We start from the raw sequence: 20,825 nt of genomic DNA, 5'->3' as shown, positions 1-20,825 counted from the left end.
TCACAATTCTGATTGGATGACATCTCAAGGGCTTAGATTCAGAACGAGTGTGGTACAGGGAGTGTCCAATTTAATACGTCATTAAGTGAATCAGAGCTTGATAATCTAAGCAATCTTGACCAAAGCTTCATTTTTTTAAAGATAGCAACAAAGATAATGAGTACAATAGGAATTAGTAAAACTATCCTAGAAAGAAGACAATTTAGCTGAGGATGAAAATTCATCAGGATTAGCATTTGGAGATTTTGAGAGAGAAGCTTTTGTTTTAGGCTTTCTTAGCAATTCATTGACAATGCAAACCACAGTGTGTTATAAGAACATAAACCAAAGCTTGCCTCTGGATTCTGGTACATACCTTTGTTATTCAGCCTTCTTAGAAAGGTTTCCAGCCTGTCCAACTTCAGGTCTGATTCCAAATGCATATCTGGTCTGGCTTCAATATCTAAGGAAATAGAGACCATCAGTGAGGCAGCGCCACTGAGGACTACGATCAGGAACTTATGGAGCATTGGGCACCCCAGTGACTTACCTTCTAGGGGTTTGGAAACTGGCGTAGTGCCTCTTGACTTATTGCACAGAGGGGACATCACTGGAGTTATGGCAGTAGGTGATGCCAAGCCTGCAAAACAAATGATGGAATGATTTAACATCTGAAAGTTCCTTCTGGAAGTTCTCAGGACTTGATGCAACTCCAGGAGTTCCAGTGTAGATTGTACAATTCAGAAGAATTTATGCCACACGTGCATGTGCACACATACATGCATGCATTTGATGGCTACCATGTCTACAAAGGACAACTGCAACTGTACACAGGATTTTATTGTTTCTAAGAACAATGTACCTGGTGAGCTGATATTCCAAAATGAACAATGAAAACTCAGAAAAACAAGTGCACGATATATGAATGGAATAAGAGCAATCAGAACATATTTGAGTAAATGCAGCTATTAAGTCTGAAGGCCTTTTCTGGGTGTCACTACCTCCTACAGAGGAAGTTAAGAATAAGCTGTGTCACAAGCCAGCAAGTGGCCCCGGGCCCTGTGGGGAGGTAGGAACAATCTAGCATGACATAGACAATAACCCAAAGAGTGCTGACTTTTCAGTAGGAAGATGGGACAGTGTGTATTACATTGATTTGGGATTGTTGGAGGGTCATACCATGTTCGGGTATGGCTGGAAACTAGTGATGTACTTTCTCATGTATTTACTGAGAAGCACGCTGGGTAATCTTTACAGGCCAAGGGTTAAGGGATATATGAAGGGGAGAGAATGGAATTTTGGCATGGAGGAGGTATTGGAACAAGAAGACTTAATAAAGGGAAAGATAAGTACTTTTTCTTAACCTTAGTGGAAGGGATAGGAAAGTGAAGTAATTAGTGCATTTACAAAACAAAATGTGAAACTAATGTTATTTGTATTCCTTTGTAATAAATATGAATCTTTTTTTGGTGGTACTGGGGTTTGAACTCAGGACCTTGCACTGGCTAGGCAGGTGGTCTACCATGTGAGTCACACCCCAGACCATAAATGTGAAATCTTTATATGACATCACCTTTTTAAGCATCCCTCAAAGAACAGCCAGGGAATATGTAAATCACTATCATATTTAAGGAAAAAAGTAAATGAGTGAATTACTCTGCTTTTTCCTCCTGTGAGTTGGAGAGGTATTATAGCATTAAAAATTAAAAAAAAAATGACCCATACATTTTAGATAATATGTTGCAAATACTTCTCAAAGCATACATATATTTTCATCTATATATTTGCAAATATATATGTGTATATATATTATACACATAGATATGTATAATTTGTTTCAATTAGGAGACCTGCAAAAGGTTGTTTCAGTGAGTAAGTATGCGTTCTTGAAAGATAATAAAAGTAAAATTTGGTGTCACAGAATGGGACAGTAAGTCATTACCTACTAGAAAGATGTTTAAAAGATATCAGATGAGTTCATTAGCACAGAAGTTGCTACCTCTGAAACTAATAAACAGGACTGACCTAGAGGCTGAATTCCAAGCAACCAGAAAATCTCCCTTCTACAATGTAGGCACTGTTTCCATGGCGCCCCCTACTGTCCATTCTAGTAGTGCACAGAAAAAGCTCAGGAGGTAGGGTATTGCTTTCTCAGTGAGAGATGGTTTTTCCATAATTCCAGGACATATAGATTTAAGTTACAAAATGCTAAATCAAAGCTCTCTCCCATATCTCTTTTCAATGAATGCAATGGATTACTCTTTTCGGAATTATTTCACATCTTTTTTATTCAAAAGCATACTTTCAGTACCTTTCTTCCAGAACAATCCTAGAACTCTAGAAATCTTACAGAATGCTAGTTGTTACATAGAAACTTGGAATATCAAAAAGGAAAAAGTTCTAAGGAAATTAGGGGAGCATGGGGCTTTCTGGGGAGAGAGAATAAAAACCAAGGTTCAGAGTGCCTCCTGGCAACTTGCTGATGAAAGCTAACTCCCGGTTGGTGGCTCAGTGGTGCTATGAACTTGTGAGATGAGAAGTCTTTGTGACTGTCGTGTAGGGACTATTTATTCTGCAGTGAATGTAAATTAGATGCCATATTATTGCAAATCAAAAAGAGCTAATGGTTCAAGTGAAACATTAAAACCTGGTAGGTGGTAACATATATTAGAAAAATAGGGTACAGTTTTTTTCATTAGATTAAAAGCATAAGAAAATTATTTCTCAAGCAAGTCTGTTAAACAAGCATTTGTGATTTATTCAAGAAAAAAGGAAAGCGAATATTCAGTATTTAAACCTGCATCTACTTCCTCTGATGCCAGAGTGGCCAAGGGCACAGGCACCAGGTTACTCGGTAGAAAGAATCTACTTATAAATAAAATACTATTCTTAAGATGGGAGAGGAAAAAAGGAACCAAAGTAAGATGTCGTTAGGGCAAAAGTTGAAGTTAGGGTTGGAATACCTGAGCTCTGGTTTAAGTTCTCAGCTTCAGTTGCATTTAATCGATCTGGGCCCAAGGGTCTGCTCTTTGTAACGGAGGGATGGTAAAGTCATTTAAACAGGATTATATAGTTCTGAGACTCAATGAAGAAAACAGTCCAATACTACCTCACTCTGTGGTAGTAAATTATCTTCTGTCTTCTGACAATTCAAGATGAAGTGAGAATACCTTTGTTAGAAAGGATGCTTCTACTAAGATTCAAGTTGAACACAATTCAGGGTCTCCCTACCCTCCCTCTCTCCCTTCCTTCTGTAAACATTTATTGTGTGCCTACAGTGAATTAGGGTCTATTCATCAGAGTGAGGATTCCTAAAAGTTTTGAGAAAAGGAGCAGCTAAGCCTATGAGGTTGATGACAATATGTTAAGACTAAGAGAATGTGAAAACTTTTACCATTAACTTAGGAAATCGGCTTTTAAATAAGAGCTTGGAAAATGAAGGTGAGCACACACACGTGGCGATGGGACCCCAAAAGCGAACCATGCTCTACATGATATGAAACAAACCCCAAACACTCCTTGGAGCCTCAAAGCTCTCTAACATCTCTACTAACCAGGTGACCTGCCACTCAATTTCCCGTCTCTGCATACAGGCTTCAAAGCAGTTCCAATGCTTCTTAGTCCCCTTCCTTGGAATTGAGTACATCTTTTAGACAGCTATCAAAACATATATGCAAACTGACCTTTGTATGTCAGAGTCTCTTTGATGGAAAGGGATATAGGAATTAATGCACAAGGTACAGGAGATAAACTCCTTCATTGTTAAATGTTTGCTTGGGGTAGCTAGAGGCTGGGTCACAAGAAAATGGCAGTGATTTAAAAGAAATCCTGGGAAAGAATTTGTTAAAGAATTGTCAGCAGATTTGCAATTGTTTTAAAATCTACAGTTGTATTAATTTCCAAATGACTAAGTTTTGAAGTAGTGACAAATTAAATTATGCTTCTTACATTGATGATGAGACAAAATGACTATGATGTATTTAGTAGGAATAGCCCACAAAACCTATCCAAAAACCACTCACACAGTAATATCAGGATGGTTAAATATTCACATTTTTAACTGAGCTGTCACCTCCATGGTGAGCAGGCCCACGCGTGTGTACACAGCTACTCACTCACACATACACACTTGCTCTGACCTTTCTTCACCATTCTGCCTGCCACGGTGAACTGGGTGGAGTCGTTGGCAGCTCCTCTGCCCTTCGTCTTCCATGCTTCCTCCCTCACAGTGATCAGGTGCTTTCTCTCCTCAATTGTCATTTGGCTCTCTCGACTTTCTGTGACCCGCTGTTTACAGAAATGTACAAAAGAGAAAATAAGAAAGAATGGAATGGTAGAGGTACAAAATGCCTGTAGCATTTCCTGCATGAAAAAGTAGGCAAAAAATTAATGAAGTTGCTTTGTTTTATCTATTGGGTTAACCTTGGATGAGTGAAGAGAGTTTTATCCATATGTGCTCACAAAGAATGTGGTCTAGAAAAGTTTATCTATGTGGGAAAGCTGGTTAGGAAGAGGTGTGCTATAAAAGTTTCCCGGACTCAGGACATCTTCCCTCCAGCAATGGTGTCACATGGGCAGTAAGGTAGCCATGTCAGCCAATGGAAGTGGCTTTAGGTCACAACATATCTAACACTGAGGATACATTGTGTTGTAGCCATAACCTACAAAGATAACTTAAAGGTGCTGTTAAAAGTTTCTAGTGGGGATTTTAGAAAAACTTGACTCCTCTTCAATATCTAAGCCATGTATGGTGGTCAGTTGGTCTGTGACTGGGGACATGGGAGAGTCAAGGGGAGGGGACTCCGAGAAGGAGCTCAGGACTGGACTATAATGGGGGATGAGGCTGAGGTGGGAGGCTCAAGGGCAATCAAAGCCAGCTAGGAGGGAGGCAGTAGATGGGGAGGAAGAGTGGATGACGGGAATGAGTGATATTAGGGTGGGAGGTCCCTAAGTGTTTGGAGGAGAGTGTTTTTCTCTCTTCTTTCAGGCCTTTCCTCTCTGTGCTACAAAACCCCCTCTCTGTAGCAAGGTACAGGACATGGCAAGAAGCAGAGGGAGAGGAAATGCATCCTTCAAGGATCAGGAAAGGCTCCCCTGGCTGACCACCTGGAAGTCAGTCCTAGCAGAGGGCTTTGACAGTGGTGCTGGCCCATTGCCTTCATCTCAGCATCTTCTTGGACTTTGTGAGTGCCATTTCTGCTGGGGCATCTGCTTCAAGCTGTAGCTGAGCTAATTTCCTCTGCCCGTTTCCCCAGCTTCTTTTCCTTCCCAAAGAATTTTCCTTGGATAAGAAGTCACCAGAGATCAAAGTGATCACAAGACCTTTTTCAGTCAAGTGAAGGACCAGGAGAGTCCTCAGGAGAAATGCATCCCAGGGGCTCAGTGAGTCTCTTCCTCCATCCCAGGATGGCAAATTAGCATCTCATAAGAGACCAACAGGAACAAACTTTCAGATCCATGAAGGACAGGAAGAGAACAGAGACTGGTACATTCTGTTTTCTTAGTGCCCCGCTATGATGTCACCCTTGGAAGAAAGGAAAGGGGCCTTTTCATCTTTCTAGCAGCATTGAATCTGGTCTGCACTGGTAAAATCTGGCTTTACCCATGAACATGGTCTTCCTCACCATCTAATTCATGAATCTTTCTTTCATAGGATCTTTCACCAGACATCATAGCCAGAAGTGATTTTTTGAGATCCTTGGTAATTTAAATCAGGTTGAAAACCTTTTCCAAAAGAAATATGACAACTAAATAAAATGCAAGAGCCTGGCTTGGATCATAAATAAGACGGAGCTAAAAAAGGCATGGCTGGAGGTGAAATTGATGCAACTTGAGTACAGATGGGGATTAGATAAACATTATAGCAACATTAGATTCCTCTTCCTCATCTTGATCACTGAATGATATTGTGGTTATAGGGGAAAATGCTTTTGACATTAAGAAATATACACAGAAATATTTAAAGAAGCATGTCTAGATACACACACACACAAACACACACACACACACACACACACGCAACATAGATGGAAGATATGGGAGGGAGCAAAAGTCAGTAATAGGCAAGCCCTGCCTATTATGGAAAATTTTCTAGAAGTTTTAACTTTTACCAATTTTACCAATATAAAAGTTACCAAAACAAATAGAGAGACAGACAGATAAAAAGATAAATCTTTAACTTTCCCACTCATGACTGACAAAAAAGACCCTAATTGCAAGGAACACAGTATTAAACAAACTGTCAGGTTGACTTGTCAAGAAGTTCTCAGAAAGTTCTTGAATATGTTTTCTTTGAAAATGAAGTTTCAAGAGTGAAGTTTAGTCAAATCAATACAGCACTTGGCTTAAAATATTTCCAAAAAACATACAAAATGTCAAGAAAGTTGGCTCTTTCAAAAGCCCAGACATCACCAGTTCTGCTATGAGCTCACAAACACATCTCCAAAGTCCAGGGTGAAGTAGTGGGGTGTGGTTAGTGACTCAGAAAAATGTTATCTTGAACCAACAGTTTGATTCCCCTAAGCACTTGGATTTGTCCAGAATTCCTTCATGAACATGAACTCTATGAGCCCAGGGATGATGCAACCATTGCTGAATTTAAAGCCTCCATTCTTTCAACAGATCTAGGTCAACAAGGAATATTTTTTTTACTCCTTTCTAAATGATAGTATTAAACATAAATTTTTTTTATTTCTGAAGAAGTTTCTGTTTAACTTGGCTTAGGGCCCCCAATAGGAATTAGTTAATTTGACATCACTTCGTTAGGGAGGGGTAAGGAATATGCAGTTTGTAGTGTGTGTATTCACTGAAGGACCTAGTAAATTTTGTCACAAGTTGCTATTAAATTTGAAAATCCAAGATGTGAAAAAATAAGATGGGATATCTTTGTCCTTTTGCTTTTTAGTTTTTAAGCTTTAAACTTTATTATTATCTTATTTTTCTCTACTAAAGTTTTCCTTCTTGTTTACATAATAGGCATGGTTAAAAGAACTGTGCCATATCCTAGGGTTAGCTGATAGATGCTTAGCATTCCCTGGAAAATTAAGAGAGAATGGAGGTAGAATATAGACAGGAGCCTACTCCATCTGTCCTTCATTCTATCAAGCACAGATTGCATCAATGTGGTGAGGAGAGGTAGAGAGTGAGAGGGGGTGAGGGATGGATGGGGAGGGGATGAGTGTGTGTGTATGAGTGTGTGTGTGTGTGTGTGTGTGTGTGTGTGCATGTGTGTGTGTAACTGAAAAATGGTTTGGAAGAAAGGAGGTCTTAGGGATAGACAAGGAGACTTGGAAGGACATAGCTAGAAAGCGTGCAAAGGATCAATCAGGAAGAATGTTTTTAGGTTCCCACATCGTTGCTGATAGGTTTCCTTCTCTCTTACACTTCCTGAAAAATCATAGCAAATCTCACTTAAGATTTCAAACCAGGATGTAACTCAACAAGATGGTGGAATTAACCTGTATTATCAGGGCAGATGGAAGGGTAAAACTCTTTCACAAATGGAAAGCTTTAAAATTTTAATTTTAAATCTAGTTAAGCTCAATTATGGGGAGAAATTGTAAGAGTACAATGTGAAGCAACAGAAATAGGTCAAATGAGAAAACTCTGAGCAATGTTAAAGAAATTTGTCTTTGCTTAACCATAAAAGAGACAGATAGATGGTAGTCCACCATCTGTGCACACAGCCTTACGTGACATCACCGATCACAGGCCTATGCTCTGACCTCAAGGTGACCACAATCTGGTCTTGTCATCACGTGGCAGTTCTTAAAATGAAAGAATGGGAATAAGGCAAAATCCTGTTCTGGCTCAGTCTTGAGGCAAGTGAGGAAGGAGAGAATGCACGTCGATGCTTGACACAAGTACTCCATTTGCACAGAGCTGGTGTACTGCTCAAACTCAACCTTCTTCTCTGGACTTCTGTATCATTAAACATTAGATACCAGTACTGCTGAAGAAAGGAGTGATCTGACCTATGAGAACACTGATTTGCTAGTGCCACATGACAGGCATATAAAATATTTATATTTTTCTGGGAAACTGTTAAGAAGTAAAAATATACTATTAAAACATTTTGTTTTTGAGACAGGGTCTCACTATGTAGGCTAGGCTGGCCTTGAACTTAGGAGTCCACCTCCTGAGCCCTTAGTGCTGGGATTGCAGTTGTGTGTCACCATGTCTGGTTCTAAAATTTTAATTTTTGAAGTAGTAAGACATAAATTGCCTTTGGTAAATGTTATTTTTCTTTAATCCATTACATATATATATATATATATATATGGAGAGAGAGAGAGAGAGAGAGAGAGAGAGAGAGAGAGATGGGTGTGGTATGCATACCTGCAATCCCAAGAGGAATGTGAATTCAAGGCAAGTGTGGGTTACATAGGGGGACCACATCTCAAAAACCAATCTGTATTTATAGAAACTGACAGCATCAAATGGTGCAAAGATATGGAGCAATAGGAGCTCTCATTCATTGCTGGTGCAATGCAAAATGGTCTGGCCACTTTGGAAAACACTTAAGCATAGTCATGACTATGAGGTAAATTCATAACATCATGTCTTCCTAAAAGTCAGAGTCAAGGATGTAGTGTGTGTTGACTGATACTGAATATATGAACTGTTAAACACACACTCACACATATATGCACACATACACTAACAGACATACAAACACAGACACACATACAGCCACACAGATTCTCTCTGTCTCTCACACCCACACCCACAGAGTGAAATTCAGCAAGAGTTAATTCCCCAAACAAAAGCAAAGTCCTTCTTTACTGCTCAGAATTTGCAATGTGGCTTAATTTGTGTGCTTTTCCTCACCTGGTTAATAGTTACAAAAGACAGGTATTTATGGGCAGCAGGTATAGCAGGAGAGTAAGTAGAAGCATATACAGGTTCCTACAGAGCAAAGCAAGAGGGTTAGAGGTAAAAAGAGGAGATTTCCAGGAGGGGGATAGGGCAAGATTTGAAGGGAGAGACAAAAAAAATGAAACTTCCAATAGGAAGTTAATTTACTCATTGCAATTTCAGTTCACTTTTAAAGAGGGTCTGTCCTTGAATGCTGATGCTGAGCAGAATCCACACAAGTGCTGGGTATGTACCTGAGTCTGTTTTGTGTGAACCAAGTGAGTTAATGGGAAGATTACTGCCATTCGTATAAGATCTTCTATTACAGAGAGGGGAACCACATCTTTCACCAATGATTTTAACATTTAGCATAACATCTTCCACGAGGTATTTTCATTATGTGGATAAAAAAATAATTTCAGAACACAGGGGCAGCTCTCCATGCTGGATAAAGGCTGTATCTTGTGTAGGGATATACAAACCAAACAGGGAGGGCCCAGGGAAAACTGTCAGAATTAGCTGTGGCCACCATCTTGAGGAAGTGCCAGGTGCTATGCAGGTCCGATCACCTGTGCTTGAGGGAAGAGGAACAGCTGTCCATTTAAGTGACTATTAGTGCTGTGTTCCTTCAACTTATTTTTATCCAGAGAAATTTACAGGGAAACAGCCCTAGTCTGTGATTCCCTCTGACTCACTCTTAATACTAATCCTCTGCTCAGAGGTATCCAGTCCACCCCCACCTTTTTTTTTTTTTAACGTAGGATGATATTGAACTGAGCATGCTCAGGAAATTGCCTACCTCTCCATGTGCTGAGGCATCTTTCCTATACAAATATATATATATGAGTTTCCCCAATAAAAGCCCCTTCCTTGCTTTCTTTGTCCACAGAGGCCCAACTCTGAGCATTGTCTTCAGTGCACTTCTTAATTTCTGTAAGTTAGTACTCTTGCTTTCCTCTTTTAATTTCTGCTTGTGCTTAAGAGCTTGGCACTCACCTAGGGGAGGACCCACTGTGGTCCATTACAAAAGAACACCTGTGTTAGAGTCAGGCTTACCCAAAGCAGATTAGACATGGCATTATCATCTGTAAATCCTCCTTCTTCCTACAGGTTAAAACAAACAGGAGACATTGCAGAGGATGGAACAGGAGAGTCTAGTTAGGGTCGCACCATCATTTTCAGGTTCCATTGGAAGCATGCACGTGCTTACAACCCAGTAGCATGAACCAAGTAAGCTCATTCCCTGAGGCAGGATGAGAGCCTTTAATGAGAGGCCATCCAGCAGCCTTACTCTCCCTCCCCACCTCCCTCTTTGGATTGACTTCATTCTCCTCTGTGGGGGTTTGGAATTTCCATGGCAGCAGTTACAATACAGACATGGAATTTGAATTTTCAGGAGCTTGTGTTGGAGATGCACAGATCCCTCATAAGGACTGAGCACAGGACATCCCATCCTCCTATAGGAGGCAGAAATAGATGCCAGTTTATACAAGCCAATTCTATAAAGTTTTTTTTTTACATATAGAAAAAGTCCTGGAAGAAGTCTGATATACTTGGATGATTATCCGAACAGTGACACAGGAGTCACTGTATGCTGTATTGTTGAATACACCAAAAGAGGGTTGAAATTTAAATAATTATTTGGTGAAAATAACTGCAATTAGGTCATAGCAAAGAGATTCCTGTCAAAGCAATTCTTTTTTTTTGGCAGTACTGGGGTTTGAACTCAGAGCCTTGTTCTTGCCTAGCAAGCACTCTACCACTTAAGTCACACCTCCAGCCCATTTTTTTCAGTTTATTTTTCAGATAAGGTTTTGTGTTTGTGCCTGGGCTAACCTTGGACTTTCATCCTCCTACTTATGCCCCTTGCATAGCTGGGATTACAGGTGTGAGGCACTACACTCAATCTACCAAGTTACTTCTTTAAGACTTTGTCTTGTCTCATTCTTTCTCTCTCTGATGGAATGAGTTACTCTCGAAGAAGATGGACACAAGTCATGCAAAAGTGCACACACTCCACACAGTGTGACCAGGCCAACTCTATGAATTGAATGGCTTTGTAATCCTTAGAACTAATTACATATGCTACAAGAAGCAAAGAGGTGCTTATGTCAGATTAGCCTGACTTAGAGTAGACCAACTATAGGAGAAAGATAAGAAGGGTGGGCAAGGGAGAGAGGAGGAGAAAGAAAGAGCCTAAATGATTTCACATAGGAAATAATAACCAGCTAGATAAATAATCAGAGTTTTTAAACTCCAAATTGTCAACCTTTGTTTTCCTGGAAGGCAAAAACTGCTTCTACCTAAGTTCCACACTTCATGAGACGTAACACAGAGGAACTCTTAGTTCTTCAAAAGCTGTTCATGGGCTGATATAGGACCCTATTACCACACGGGACCCCAAATGTGATGCCAGTGACAGTACCTCAATTTCTTCTCCTTTGAGACAACCCCTTTGACAAACAAAATGATTACCCATCTTCAAGGCATCCAGTTATATTCTTTTTTAATGTGGATATAGGTACATATAAATTCCCCGTAACATCATTAAAGGACAGTGCTGACCACTGTACGGCATGAATTCTCTCGGGAGCAACAGAGGTGACTTACAGAGCCCTCAGGCTATGTCCTTCCTCTTCAACATCCCACAGCTGCACACGGAAGGGGAAACAAGCTGTGAAATGGTCGGTGACCACAGATATGTGTTGTGAATGAATTCAGAACTGGGCAGTGAGTGATGACCTGATCATAAAAACAGCTTTCTTCTACCCTGGCTGGTAAAGAAGGAAGGTTCTGGAACCTGCTTTCCTGAGCAGTTTCTCCATGGGCAATTTTAGACCCACCCCACCAGCAAGCCCTACCTGCATATGTCTGTCATGAATGTCTTCTCTTCTCTAGGACAGCATTCGGACAGGCCAGTGGTCATTTCTCAAGCACTCCTAGGCTGGGTGGGGGTTGTTTCAAGACAGACCTTTCTTGCCATATCTAAGCACAGAGAGGTATGCCTGGGACACACTGCTGGCCCCCAGGAAGGAATAAACCAAGTGGTTAACAGAGGCCATCTGGAAAACACTTGAGTTCAATAAACTTGAGATTTCCCAGTGTGAGAGACAAAAACCTAAAATAGATTGACTTATTTTAACCTCAAAGAGCTTATTGTCTTAACTCAAAGTGAACTAGGCCACTGAGGAGGAGTAGGGAGCGTGAGCTCCCTGTGGCTGCAGAACCAAGGAGATACATGAGTCCTGGACAGCATTTCGCACAAGGAAAGCTCAAGTTGTTCTTGGAGCCCCAGTGCTTGGACCACATCCCTGGATTTCCTACCCTAAGGCAAACGTCAAGGTAACCTGGCATCTCTTGTCTTTTAAAAACCTTAGCCATAATTCTAGGCAGGTCAGACTCAGCCTCCACCCCAGCCTTCCAGTGTTTATTGACTAAGGTGTTCTTTCATTCTTCTCAGTGGGTAGTCCACTTATGCCACGATCTGTGGGAATGCATCCCACTTTGTGCTTGTTAGCTTCATTTGAATTTTCACCTGGCTACAGGGACAGTCAGCTCCCGAAGTCTGGAGTCTGTGCATCTTTCAAAATGAGCAGCAAGACAGCTGGTGCTGGTTGGTGCCATCCCATATTAGGTGACAGTCTTGCTAATAAGATATGTGTTAAAAGTTACTTTTTTTTGGCTGGGGGCATGGCTCAAATGATAGAACATAACAAATGCAAGGCTCTGAGTTCAAACCACAATACCATTAAAACAACAAAAAAAGTTAGTTTTGAACCAGTGATTTCAAGAATCACTGTGCTGGGTATTGAATCGAGGGCCTTGCAACCTTATGTGTTGCTAGGCAACTGCACTACTACTGAGCTGCATCCTTGGTCCCAAGGTTCTTTTAAAGAAAGTTTGTGGGCCATGGGGATAAATTACTCAAGGGACTTCAATTTCCTTTTATGTTGAAATCTCAATTCCACATGTCTACTCTTAAAATATCTACTAACAGTTGAGAACGTTACAAATGGTTGAGAATTAAATGTATCGAGTTATTATCTTTTCACCATATGTGCCACAAACTAGAGAATTCAAATACTTTTTAGTAACCAGTTATACTTGAGGATTTACACATGGCCAAGAAATTAAATATCTTTAGTCATTAGCTTTAATACCATGTATATCTCCAAAAAAAAGAATTCAAATTGCCATTCCAATGTCACCTATGTAGACATAGAAGTACCACATAAAATATTGTCAGGACTCCTGACTTACCATTCTGTGAACACATCTCAGTTTTATGTAAGTTAATGTGTAAAGGTCACATTCATAATTTCTCTCTCCCATTTCATTTTTAAGACAGGCTCTCACTATGTTGCACAGGCTTGTCTTGAACTTCTGGGCCCAAGTGAGCCTCCCGCCTCAGCCTCCAGAGTAGCTGGAACTACAGACACATACCACCATATGTGTGGGCATCATATGGCTATTTTAGAACTAAAAGGGGCTGGGCACTGGTGGCTCACGTCTGTAATCCTAGCTACTCAGGAGATAAAGATAAGGAGTGGGATCACAGTTTGAAGCCAGCCTGGGTAAATAAGTTGTGAGACCCTATCTCAAAAAACACAAAAAACAAGATTGGTGGAGTGGCTCAAGTAGTAGAGTGCCTGCCCAGCAAGTGTGAGGCCCTGAGTTCAAATCCTAGTACCACCAAAAAACCAAAAAAACCCACAAAAAACAACCCAAAACTAAAAGGGGTCCAAGTGATCAAGTAATTGGAACATCTCTTTTTCCTTTTCCATTTGAAGACATTGAGTCTTAGAAATTGACTGGTGGGTGTGCCTCAGAGGCATCATTTGGCTCCAGCCAGCAAGCACTTTTGCAATTGTATGGCCAGCCAGTAGTTTTGAAAACAGGTAGTAACTGGTCAAAGACTGGTCAGCATGACATTTGTAACTTAACAACTCATCAATACTCTTGCATCTGAGATGCCTGCGCCACATATGACTTAACTTTATTTAAACTCATACATATATTGCTGTACTTCCTTAACAAAAGGCACATACCTCCTAAGCATGAAAATTATGCAGAAAGCACTCAGACCACAATTGTGTCCTGACTTTGTGTCTTAAATCTCTGCACAGGAAATTCAAGTCCATATTTTACATGCAACTTAGAGCTGTTAGTGGTGAGTTAAAGTTTCTCATTTGACAGGCTTTAATCAGACTTAGAGGCAGACTTCATTGAAGACGGGTTTCAGCTATGTGCTCATTTGGAAGCAGGCGCTTGCTTGCTGGGTATCGTGGGTGGGTGGCATTATGTGTAGTGCTGTGACAACTCTTCCACATCTCAAGACTTGATCTTGTGATCGATTTTAGCAGCTTTGTGACTGATTAAGTGAGAACTCTTTGGGCAAGAAAGTCCCAATGTTCTATGGAGTAGAACTGAGTTAAGCTACACATGCTTGCCCATGTGACACCTCGCAAGCGTGATGTTAGAAAGCTCTTTCCTAACATGGAAACCGTTACCTTCTTCTTAAGTGACTGTTCCATTTCTTGGATGTGCAGGCTGCTGGTAACAGATGCTTTGCCGTATTCCTGCTTCCGGTTAAGTCTGTTCTTCCAGTCTTCCTCGCCACTCTTCTTCAACAGTGCCAATCTAGATGGAAAATGTGCCAAAAAAGGAATTCAGCGTCAAACTCTGAGAACTTAGAAGAGTCCCTTCTTTTAAAGAGGGTTCCAAAGACTTTACAGCAGTTGATTGAAAAGCAAAACTGAAATCTGAATTTCCAGATGAAAGAAGCCCCATCATTCCATCAAAGGACTATATAATTTCTTTTTTTTTTTTTTTTTCATGCCCTTGGGCTGAGAGCAAGAAGACATGAAAGTAACCATTCTCCAGAGAAAAATGTCTTCAGGGGCCCCTGCTGGTCACTTGCTGAAATAACATTCAATGATAAAAGCTGTGCAGTTTCTGCAGAAAACACTGTAGACAAGTATTTAAAAACACACATATATAGGAGACTAAGCTGGGTGTTGGTGGCTCACTCCTATAAATCCTAGCTATTTGGAAGGATGAGATCAGGAGGATCGCAGTTTGAGGCCAGCCCAGGCCAAAAAGTTCATGAGACTCCATATCTCAAGGGAAAAAAGATGGGGTGGTGACATTTACCTGTCATCCCAAGCAACAGTAGGAAGCATAGAATAGGAGGATCGTGGTCCATGCTGGCCTGGGCAAAAAGTGGAACCCCATCTCCAAAAAAGGCTCAAAGTGTGGCTCAAAATGGTAGGGTGCTGTGTAGCAACTGTGAAGCTCTGAGTTCAACACCCACCCCCCTAAAAATCTTAAAATCATACATTTCAATTAAAGGTGAGCTATGTTTCTCTTCTCTTCTTGCCTTCTAAACCACTTTTTTCCTCCAAATGAACTTGATCTTTCTGACACATCTTAATACAAAAAGTATTTTCCACAAACCAATTAAAAATGACTACTTCAACTTTCCTCAGGGAAAAAGATGTATATAAAAAAAGAATCTAATTAACTGCAATTGTTATCTAACCTCCTTTAGGTTTAGTTCAACCACCACATGACCTGGTACAAACCTGCTTGGATTTTGTCATCATGGAAAGCTATTCTCATGAATGCCGGGCTATTTCAGCTACCTGGATTCAAATGAATGAGGAAGTCTTAGGCATTTAACTGGGGCAAGCATGGGAAAGGTAAAAGGCAAAAATAATGGTGTTTGTTAGAGTCATTGGAGCTGATGCTCAACCAACTTAAAGAGGAGGTAAAAAAATCAGATCCGACCCCTTTCCTCTGTCTGTGTCTTTTCCATGGTGGAGGTGTGGCCCAGACACAGTGCTGTACTGTTAAGCAGCACACTAGTTTCGGTCCAGGTTTGGCCATTATCATCTCCACTCCAGTACTGTGGTTCTCCTTTCTTTGCCTGTTACATCAGGAACTGAACCAGAGCAGGTTTGATGGCCCGTCTGCTAAGATTCCAGTCACTATCTGATCTGCAGATGAATGACCTATATCATGTGATAAAAGTTTATTTACCTATTTTTTGTGGTTCTGGGGATGGAACCCAGAGCTTCACACACGCCAGGCAAGTTCTCTCCTACTAAGCTATATTTCCCCACACCATGTGATACCAGTTTTGTTAAGCAGATAAGAAAACAAATTTTGTATTACTTATACAAGAATCTATTTACATCTACAAATTTATATATAATCATAGCCTGTATTTTTGATTCATTCTATCAAACAAGGAAAAGTGGACATGAAGAAAAGAACCCCCAAAAGGAACTAGGGGCTTTGAACTCTGAACCCTTCCTCAGTCTCTCCCTTTTTTTTCCTTTTTGCCTGTTTCTTTCTGCTCTGTGGAAGTACGTAAGTCCTCAAGTGTCCATTCTGTAAACTGGCACAGTTGCCTTATCTATCTAAGGCAGGTCTACATCACTCAAAATGCCATTTAGTTTCAACGTATGTAATTCTGACGAGTGTGGTGGTGAATACCTGTAATCCTAGCTACTCATGAGGCAGTGACAGGATGAGCAAATAGTGATCTGAGGCTTGGCCCAGGGCAAAAGTACAAAACCTTATCTAAAAATAAACTAAAAGCAAAGGACTGGGGGGTTTAGCTCAAGTGGTAGAGCACTTGCCCGGCAAATGCGAGGCCCTGGGTTCAATCCCCAGCACCAAAAAAGAAAAAAATTCCATAATTCTGCAAGGTTTACCAGCACATTGCATGCTGCAAGGGCTAGTTCATGTACTTGAACCAAAATCTAAGTTCCTTGAAATGTTCTAATCTGCATTTCATACCAGATAATGGCTGATATTTACTTCTTATCCAATTATTTTGAATGAGTCAGTTTTATTCTAACAAGAAAAATGAATCTCACAAAATCAATTCATTAAAAGAAATTATTAGTATTTGCATTTTGTATTAGAGTTTTCAAAGATCTCAAAACACCAATAAATGAGACTTTCAAAAAGTAAGCACAGCATGGCCGGGCACCAGTGGCTCGTGCCTGCAATCCTAGCTGCTTGGAAGCCTGCAATGAGTGGGATCATGATTCAAGGCAAAAAGTAGGAGACCCCATCTCAACCAACAGACTTTTTGTGGTGGTGTGCACCTGATACCCCAGCTATAGTGGGAAGTAAAAATAAGCGAATCATGGTCTGGGCTGGTCAGGCAAAAAGTGAAACTCATAAAAAAAAAAATCAGAGCAAACAGGGCTGGAGGCATGGCTCAAGCAGTAGAGCTCCCACCTTGCAAGCCCGAAGCCCTGAGTTCAAATCCCAGTATTGAAAAAAAGTAAGCATATCAGTATTTCAACCCCTAAATGAAGAAGTACTTTCAACTCCTCATCTTGTGATGGAAGCATTCATCTCATTAATATTCTCTTTGCAAACTGTCTCAGAACCAGCTTGTCTTTCACACTTTGCCTTTGACTTGGACCAGAAGCTATTCAACTTGACCATCCACCATCTTCACCAGATTCGATTCCAAGCGATTTCAATAATCACCTTCATCCTCATGAGTCGGGGGTTGTTAAAAATACTGAGCTGCAGTCTGAGAAGCTTCTCAGAGTTTGGAGCAATGAGAAGACGACATAAATAAGTGTGTGGTTTCCTCAGTGGCTGCTTTGAAGAATCGAAAACCAATTCTGAAAACACAAATCGTGAAGTCTGGAATTGCTTTCCAGTCTGTCTTACACTCTGCAGATCTGCACAGTCATCACTAAGAAACTGTATGTCATTATTCCCACCATGACAGACGAGGTATGCACATCTGCCCAGACCAGGTGTTTCCCTGATTGAGGTCCCACTGCATGCTGGTGGGGAAGGAAGGAGTGAGTCCAAACTCTGTCGCCCAACACACAGCATGTCTCCCTCCATTAGCACATTAGATGGGCAGACACATCTGTGCCTTCCTCTTTCAGAAGTATCATATTCTGGCTTTCTTCTCAGGTTCTCCCAACCCTCCCAGGATGGCCCTCAAAGCATTGCTCACACGAAGCTCTGAAATTTTGCTTCTCAATGTCTGGCAGTGGCATAATTGGGGACTTCCAAAGACTTCATAGGAACCAAAGCAGTAAGGAAGCAGACGTGATTCAATCCATCCCACATGGTACTTGAGCTCAGCACTGGCCTCCAGAATACAAATGATGAATAACATCAAAAGAACATATGGTAAAATTTAAATGGAGTGTTCCTGTCCTTTTAGGTTTCCTACTTGGTATCCAACAAGCTGAGGAGGGCAGAAGTTTCCAGACTTTTTTTCTCTTCTGCAATCTCACCACAGCCCGCCACACACTGGCCAGGGCTAAAGGTCTGGGCTGACATATGACATAAATTCCTCCTGTGCAATGCTAACAGCTGTCTATGCTTTTAACATCTGCCAAGTCCAAGTGCTATTTGTGATGTTGAGAGCCTGGGCATCTGCTTAGTCTGAGGCTACGTGCCCGGTGAGTGGCAGTGTATTAGCCTATTAACCCCACAGCCTGGCCAGGGTCCAGCACACCATGTGGTTCCCAGGCCGCCCAGGGAAATGTCTGCTCTTGCCACAGCCCACGCTTTTTAGAAGGAATTCTGGCCTGAGAGCCCTGCTTGGTTGAAACAATTTTTTCAAGCTCATAATAGTCACAGCTGGGTCAAATACGGGACAGGCAAACCATTTGCCTCTACTATCAAATAAGGTGTTTTTGTTTCTCTTTAGAAATTTCCCTCGTTTCTGAGAAATACAGTTTCTCAAATTTCAGATGGAGGCAAACAGCACTGGTTAGTTCTTATCTTCGATCTTGGTATTGGCTAGTGTACAGGCTGGAGGAGTTGACTAATAATATGTCATTATTTTTATTTTTATTTATTTGTGTGTTTATTTGGTGCTAGGGATTGAACCAAGACTTCACATATGCTAAGCATGAACTCTACCATTGGGTCACACCACCAGCCGCAATACGATTTTTAAATGGAAGACTGCTATGGTTTCAATATGGCATATCCCCTCTGAAACGCATATTAAATTTGATTGTCATTGTGGAAGGATTGGGAGGTAGAACCTTTAAGAAGTGATCAAATTATTAAGAAGAATCAATGTCTTTCTCTCGGGAGTAAGATCTTGCTTGCTCAGGACTAGATTAGTTATTGTTTGACAGGCTGCTAAAAAGCAAGGCTGCCCCTGGTGTTCTGCCTCTTTGCACAGGTTTGTTTTCCCTTCTGACTTCTGCCATGTTATAAGCAGCAGGAGGCCCAGGACAGTGAGCCAAAACAAACCTCTTTACTTATAAACTACCCAGTCTTGGGTATTCTGTTGCAGCAACAAAAAATGGACTAAGACAGGGACAACTAAAAGATGAGAGAGAGAGGGCACAGGGAATCATCCCTCATCTGTCCCCATTCTCCCACAAAGCTGAGGCTTTCCAGTGGCTGAAGTCTGCCAGATGCAAGGCCAGCCCAGAGAGTTTGTTGGGGAGACATGGATATAGTCTGGGCAGTGAGGAAGCAGGCAGAGCTGGAGGGTCCTGCAGGAGCGATAGGAGGCGCTCCATTGGCTCCTCTCAGGCAGAGCTCTCTATGGTGAGAGGCATGGGGCAGATTCTTCAGTATTCTGGGGAGTTCCATTATGTCTTTACACATCACCAGTTTCCCAAAGTGAAGGGATGGTTCTTTCTCCCTTTTGGATCACCTTCTCCCCTGAGTGTGAAGTTCAAAGTACCTTCAGCAATCGTGGAAGTGAGATTTCTAAAGTCCTATGTGCTTTTACAGATGTACTAAAGGTTTGATTCTTAAAGAACAAGAGAACTATTTGGTTCATAATGCTTTTCAAGTAAGTCTCCAAACAGGGATGATCTGAGCTTAAATCATTTAGTTATAAAACAATGGTTTTATTGATCCAGTGGAAAAGTAGATTGCATCCTAAGGTTTATGCTGGCTATGGTTCAGACTTGACATTCTAGATATCAAAAAAGATGAAGAAAGAGAAAGAACTTTTAGAAGAATCAAACATACTCTTAAAAAGAGCTGAACAGAAGAATTCCTATAATTTCTTAGTTTCTACAGCACCTACCTACCTATTTGTTTGTTTATTCATTTGCCTACTTACTTATTTTGAGATGGGGTCTTGCTATGTAGTTCAGCCTGGCCTGGATCTCCTGGGCTCAAACGATCTACTCGTTTCAGCCTCCTGAGTAGTTGGAAGTACAGGTATGTGCCACACCTGGTTTCTATACTTTTTATCTTCAAAATGGAGATAAATCTGCCTTAGCACTAAATGAGATACTCCACACAAAATGCCAAGGCAGCATGGGACACTGGTGGCACTCAGTGTGGAAAACTCCGTACACTAAAGTCCCCAGTAGGAGAAAGGCCAATGCCATGGGGTTTAGAAAAATAGAGCTATGTGTTTTAGTGTACACCTATTTAGAAGACTTGATAAAGGAAATTCGTGAATTCAAGGTTCCATTTGTTAGAATCTCAAGTTTCAACAGGAAAAAGTAATTTGAAGCAAGCCAAGTAAAGAATATGTGAGTTGAACTAGGGATGGTAAATGCTCTCCTGTAGTCCCAGCTATTCAGGAGGCTGAAGTGGGAGGATGCGTTGAGCACAGGAACTTGAGACCAGCCTGAGAAACATAGTAAGAGTTTCTATATGTGTGTGGATTGCTTAAAAGTATATTTTAATAATTAAACGGAATAGCTGAACACTTAACAGGCATGCCTAACTCTTGATCTGTGGACAGACTCAGGTTGGGAGCCTCTTATAGTTCTGGCTCCCACTAGCATCAGGTGCACACTGATGGAATCACTTCCATGCAGTTCACAGAACACTTATGGTCAGCTCTGAACGTCTCTGATGTCCACAAAGCCAGGGTTTAAAGCTGAACCTTTATAGTATTTCACAGCTTTAAAAATAAGAGCTTTATCACAGGGTTAAAACTTCTTTCAGAAAGAAATAAATCAAATCAAAGTTACTAAAACAAGGCAAGTAAATCAAGGAGTACT

At 41.0% G+C, this 20,825-nt stretch overlaps 1 protein-coding gene across 31 annotated transcripts in view; it reads right to left on the bottom strand.

Annotated features, from left to right (window-relative positions):
- Positions 1-20,825, bottom strand: part of Svil (supervillin) — a 221,212-nt gene that overhangs the window by 35,706 nt on the left and 164,681 nt on the right. For 24 of the 31 annotated variants that reach the window (XM_074056174.1, XM_074056172.1, XM_074056170.1 and 21 more), the window contains 6 exons: positions 14,346-14,475; positions 9,892-9,939; positions 8,809-8,886; positions 4,119-4,266; positions 530-619; positions 356-442 (listed from right to left, as the gene is read on the bottom strand). In XM_074056174.1, coding sequence (XP_073912275.1) covers positions 356-442; positions 530-619; positions 4,119-4,266; positions 8,809-8,886; positions 9,892-9,939; positions 14,346-14,475 — 581 coding nt within the window. The remainder of the gene's footprint in view (positions 1-355; positions 443-529; positions 620-4,118; positions 4,267-8,808; positions 8,887-9,891; positions 9,940-14,345; positions 14,476-20,825) is intronic. The other 7 variants (XM_074056167.1, XM_074056169.1, XM_074056183.1 and 4 more) reach the window with 2 other exon arrangements.

This window comes from Castor canadensis, chromosome 15 (genome assembly GCF_047511655.1).
Source record: "Castor canadensis chromosome 15, mCasCan1.hap1v2, whole genome shotgun sequence".
Lineage (NCBI taxonomy): Eukaryota > Metazoa > Chordata > Mammalia > Rodentia > Castoridae > Castor > Castor canadensis.
Note: the sequence above shows the minus strand (reverse complement) of the source record. Positions and strands in the feature narration are given on the sequence as shown.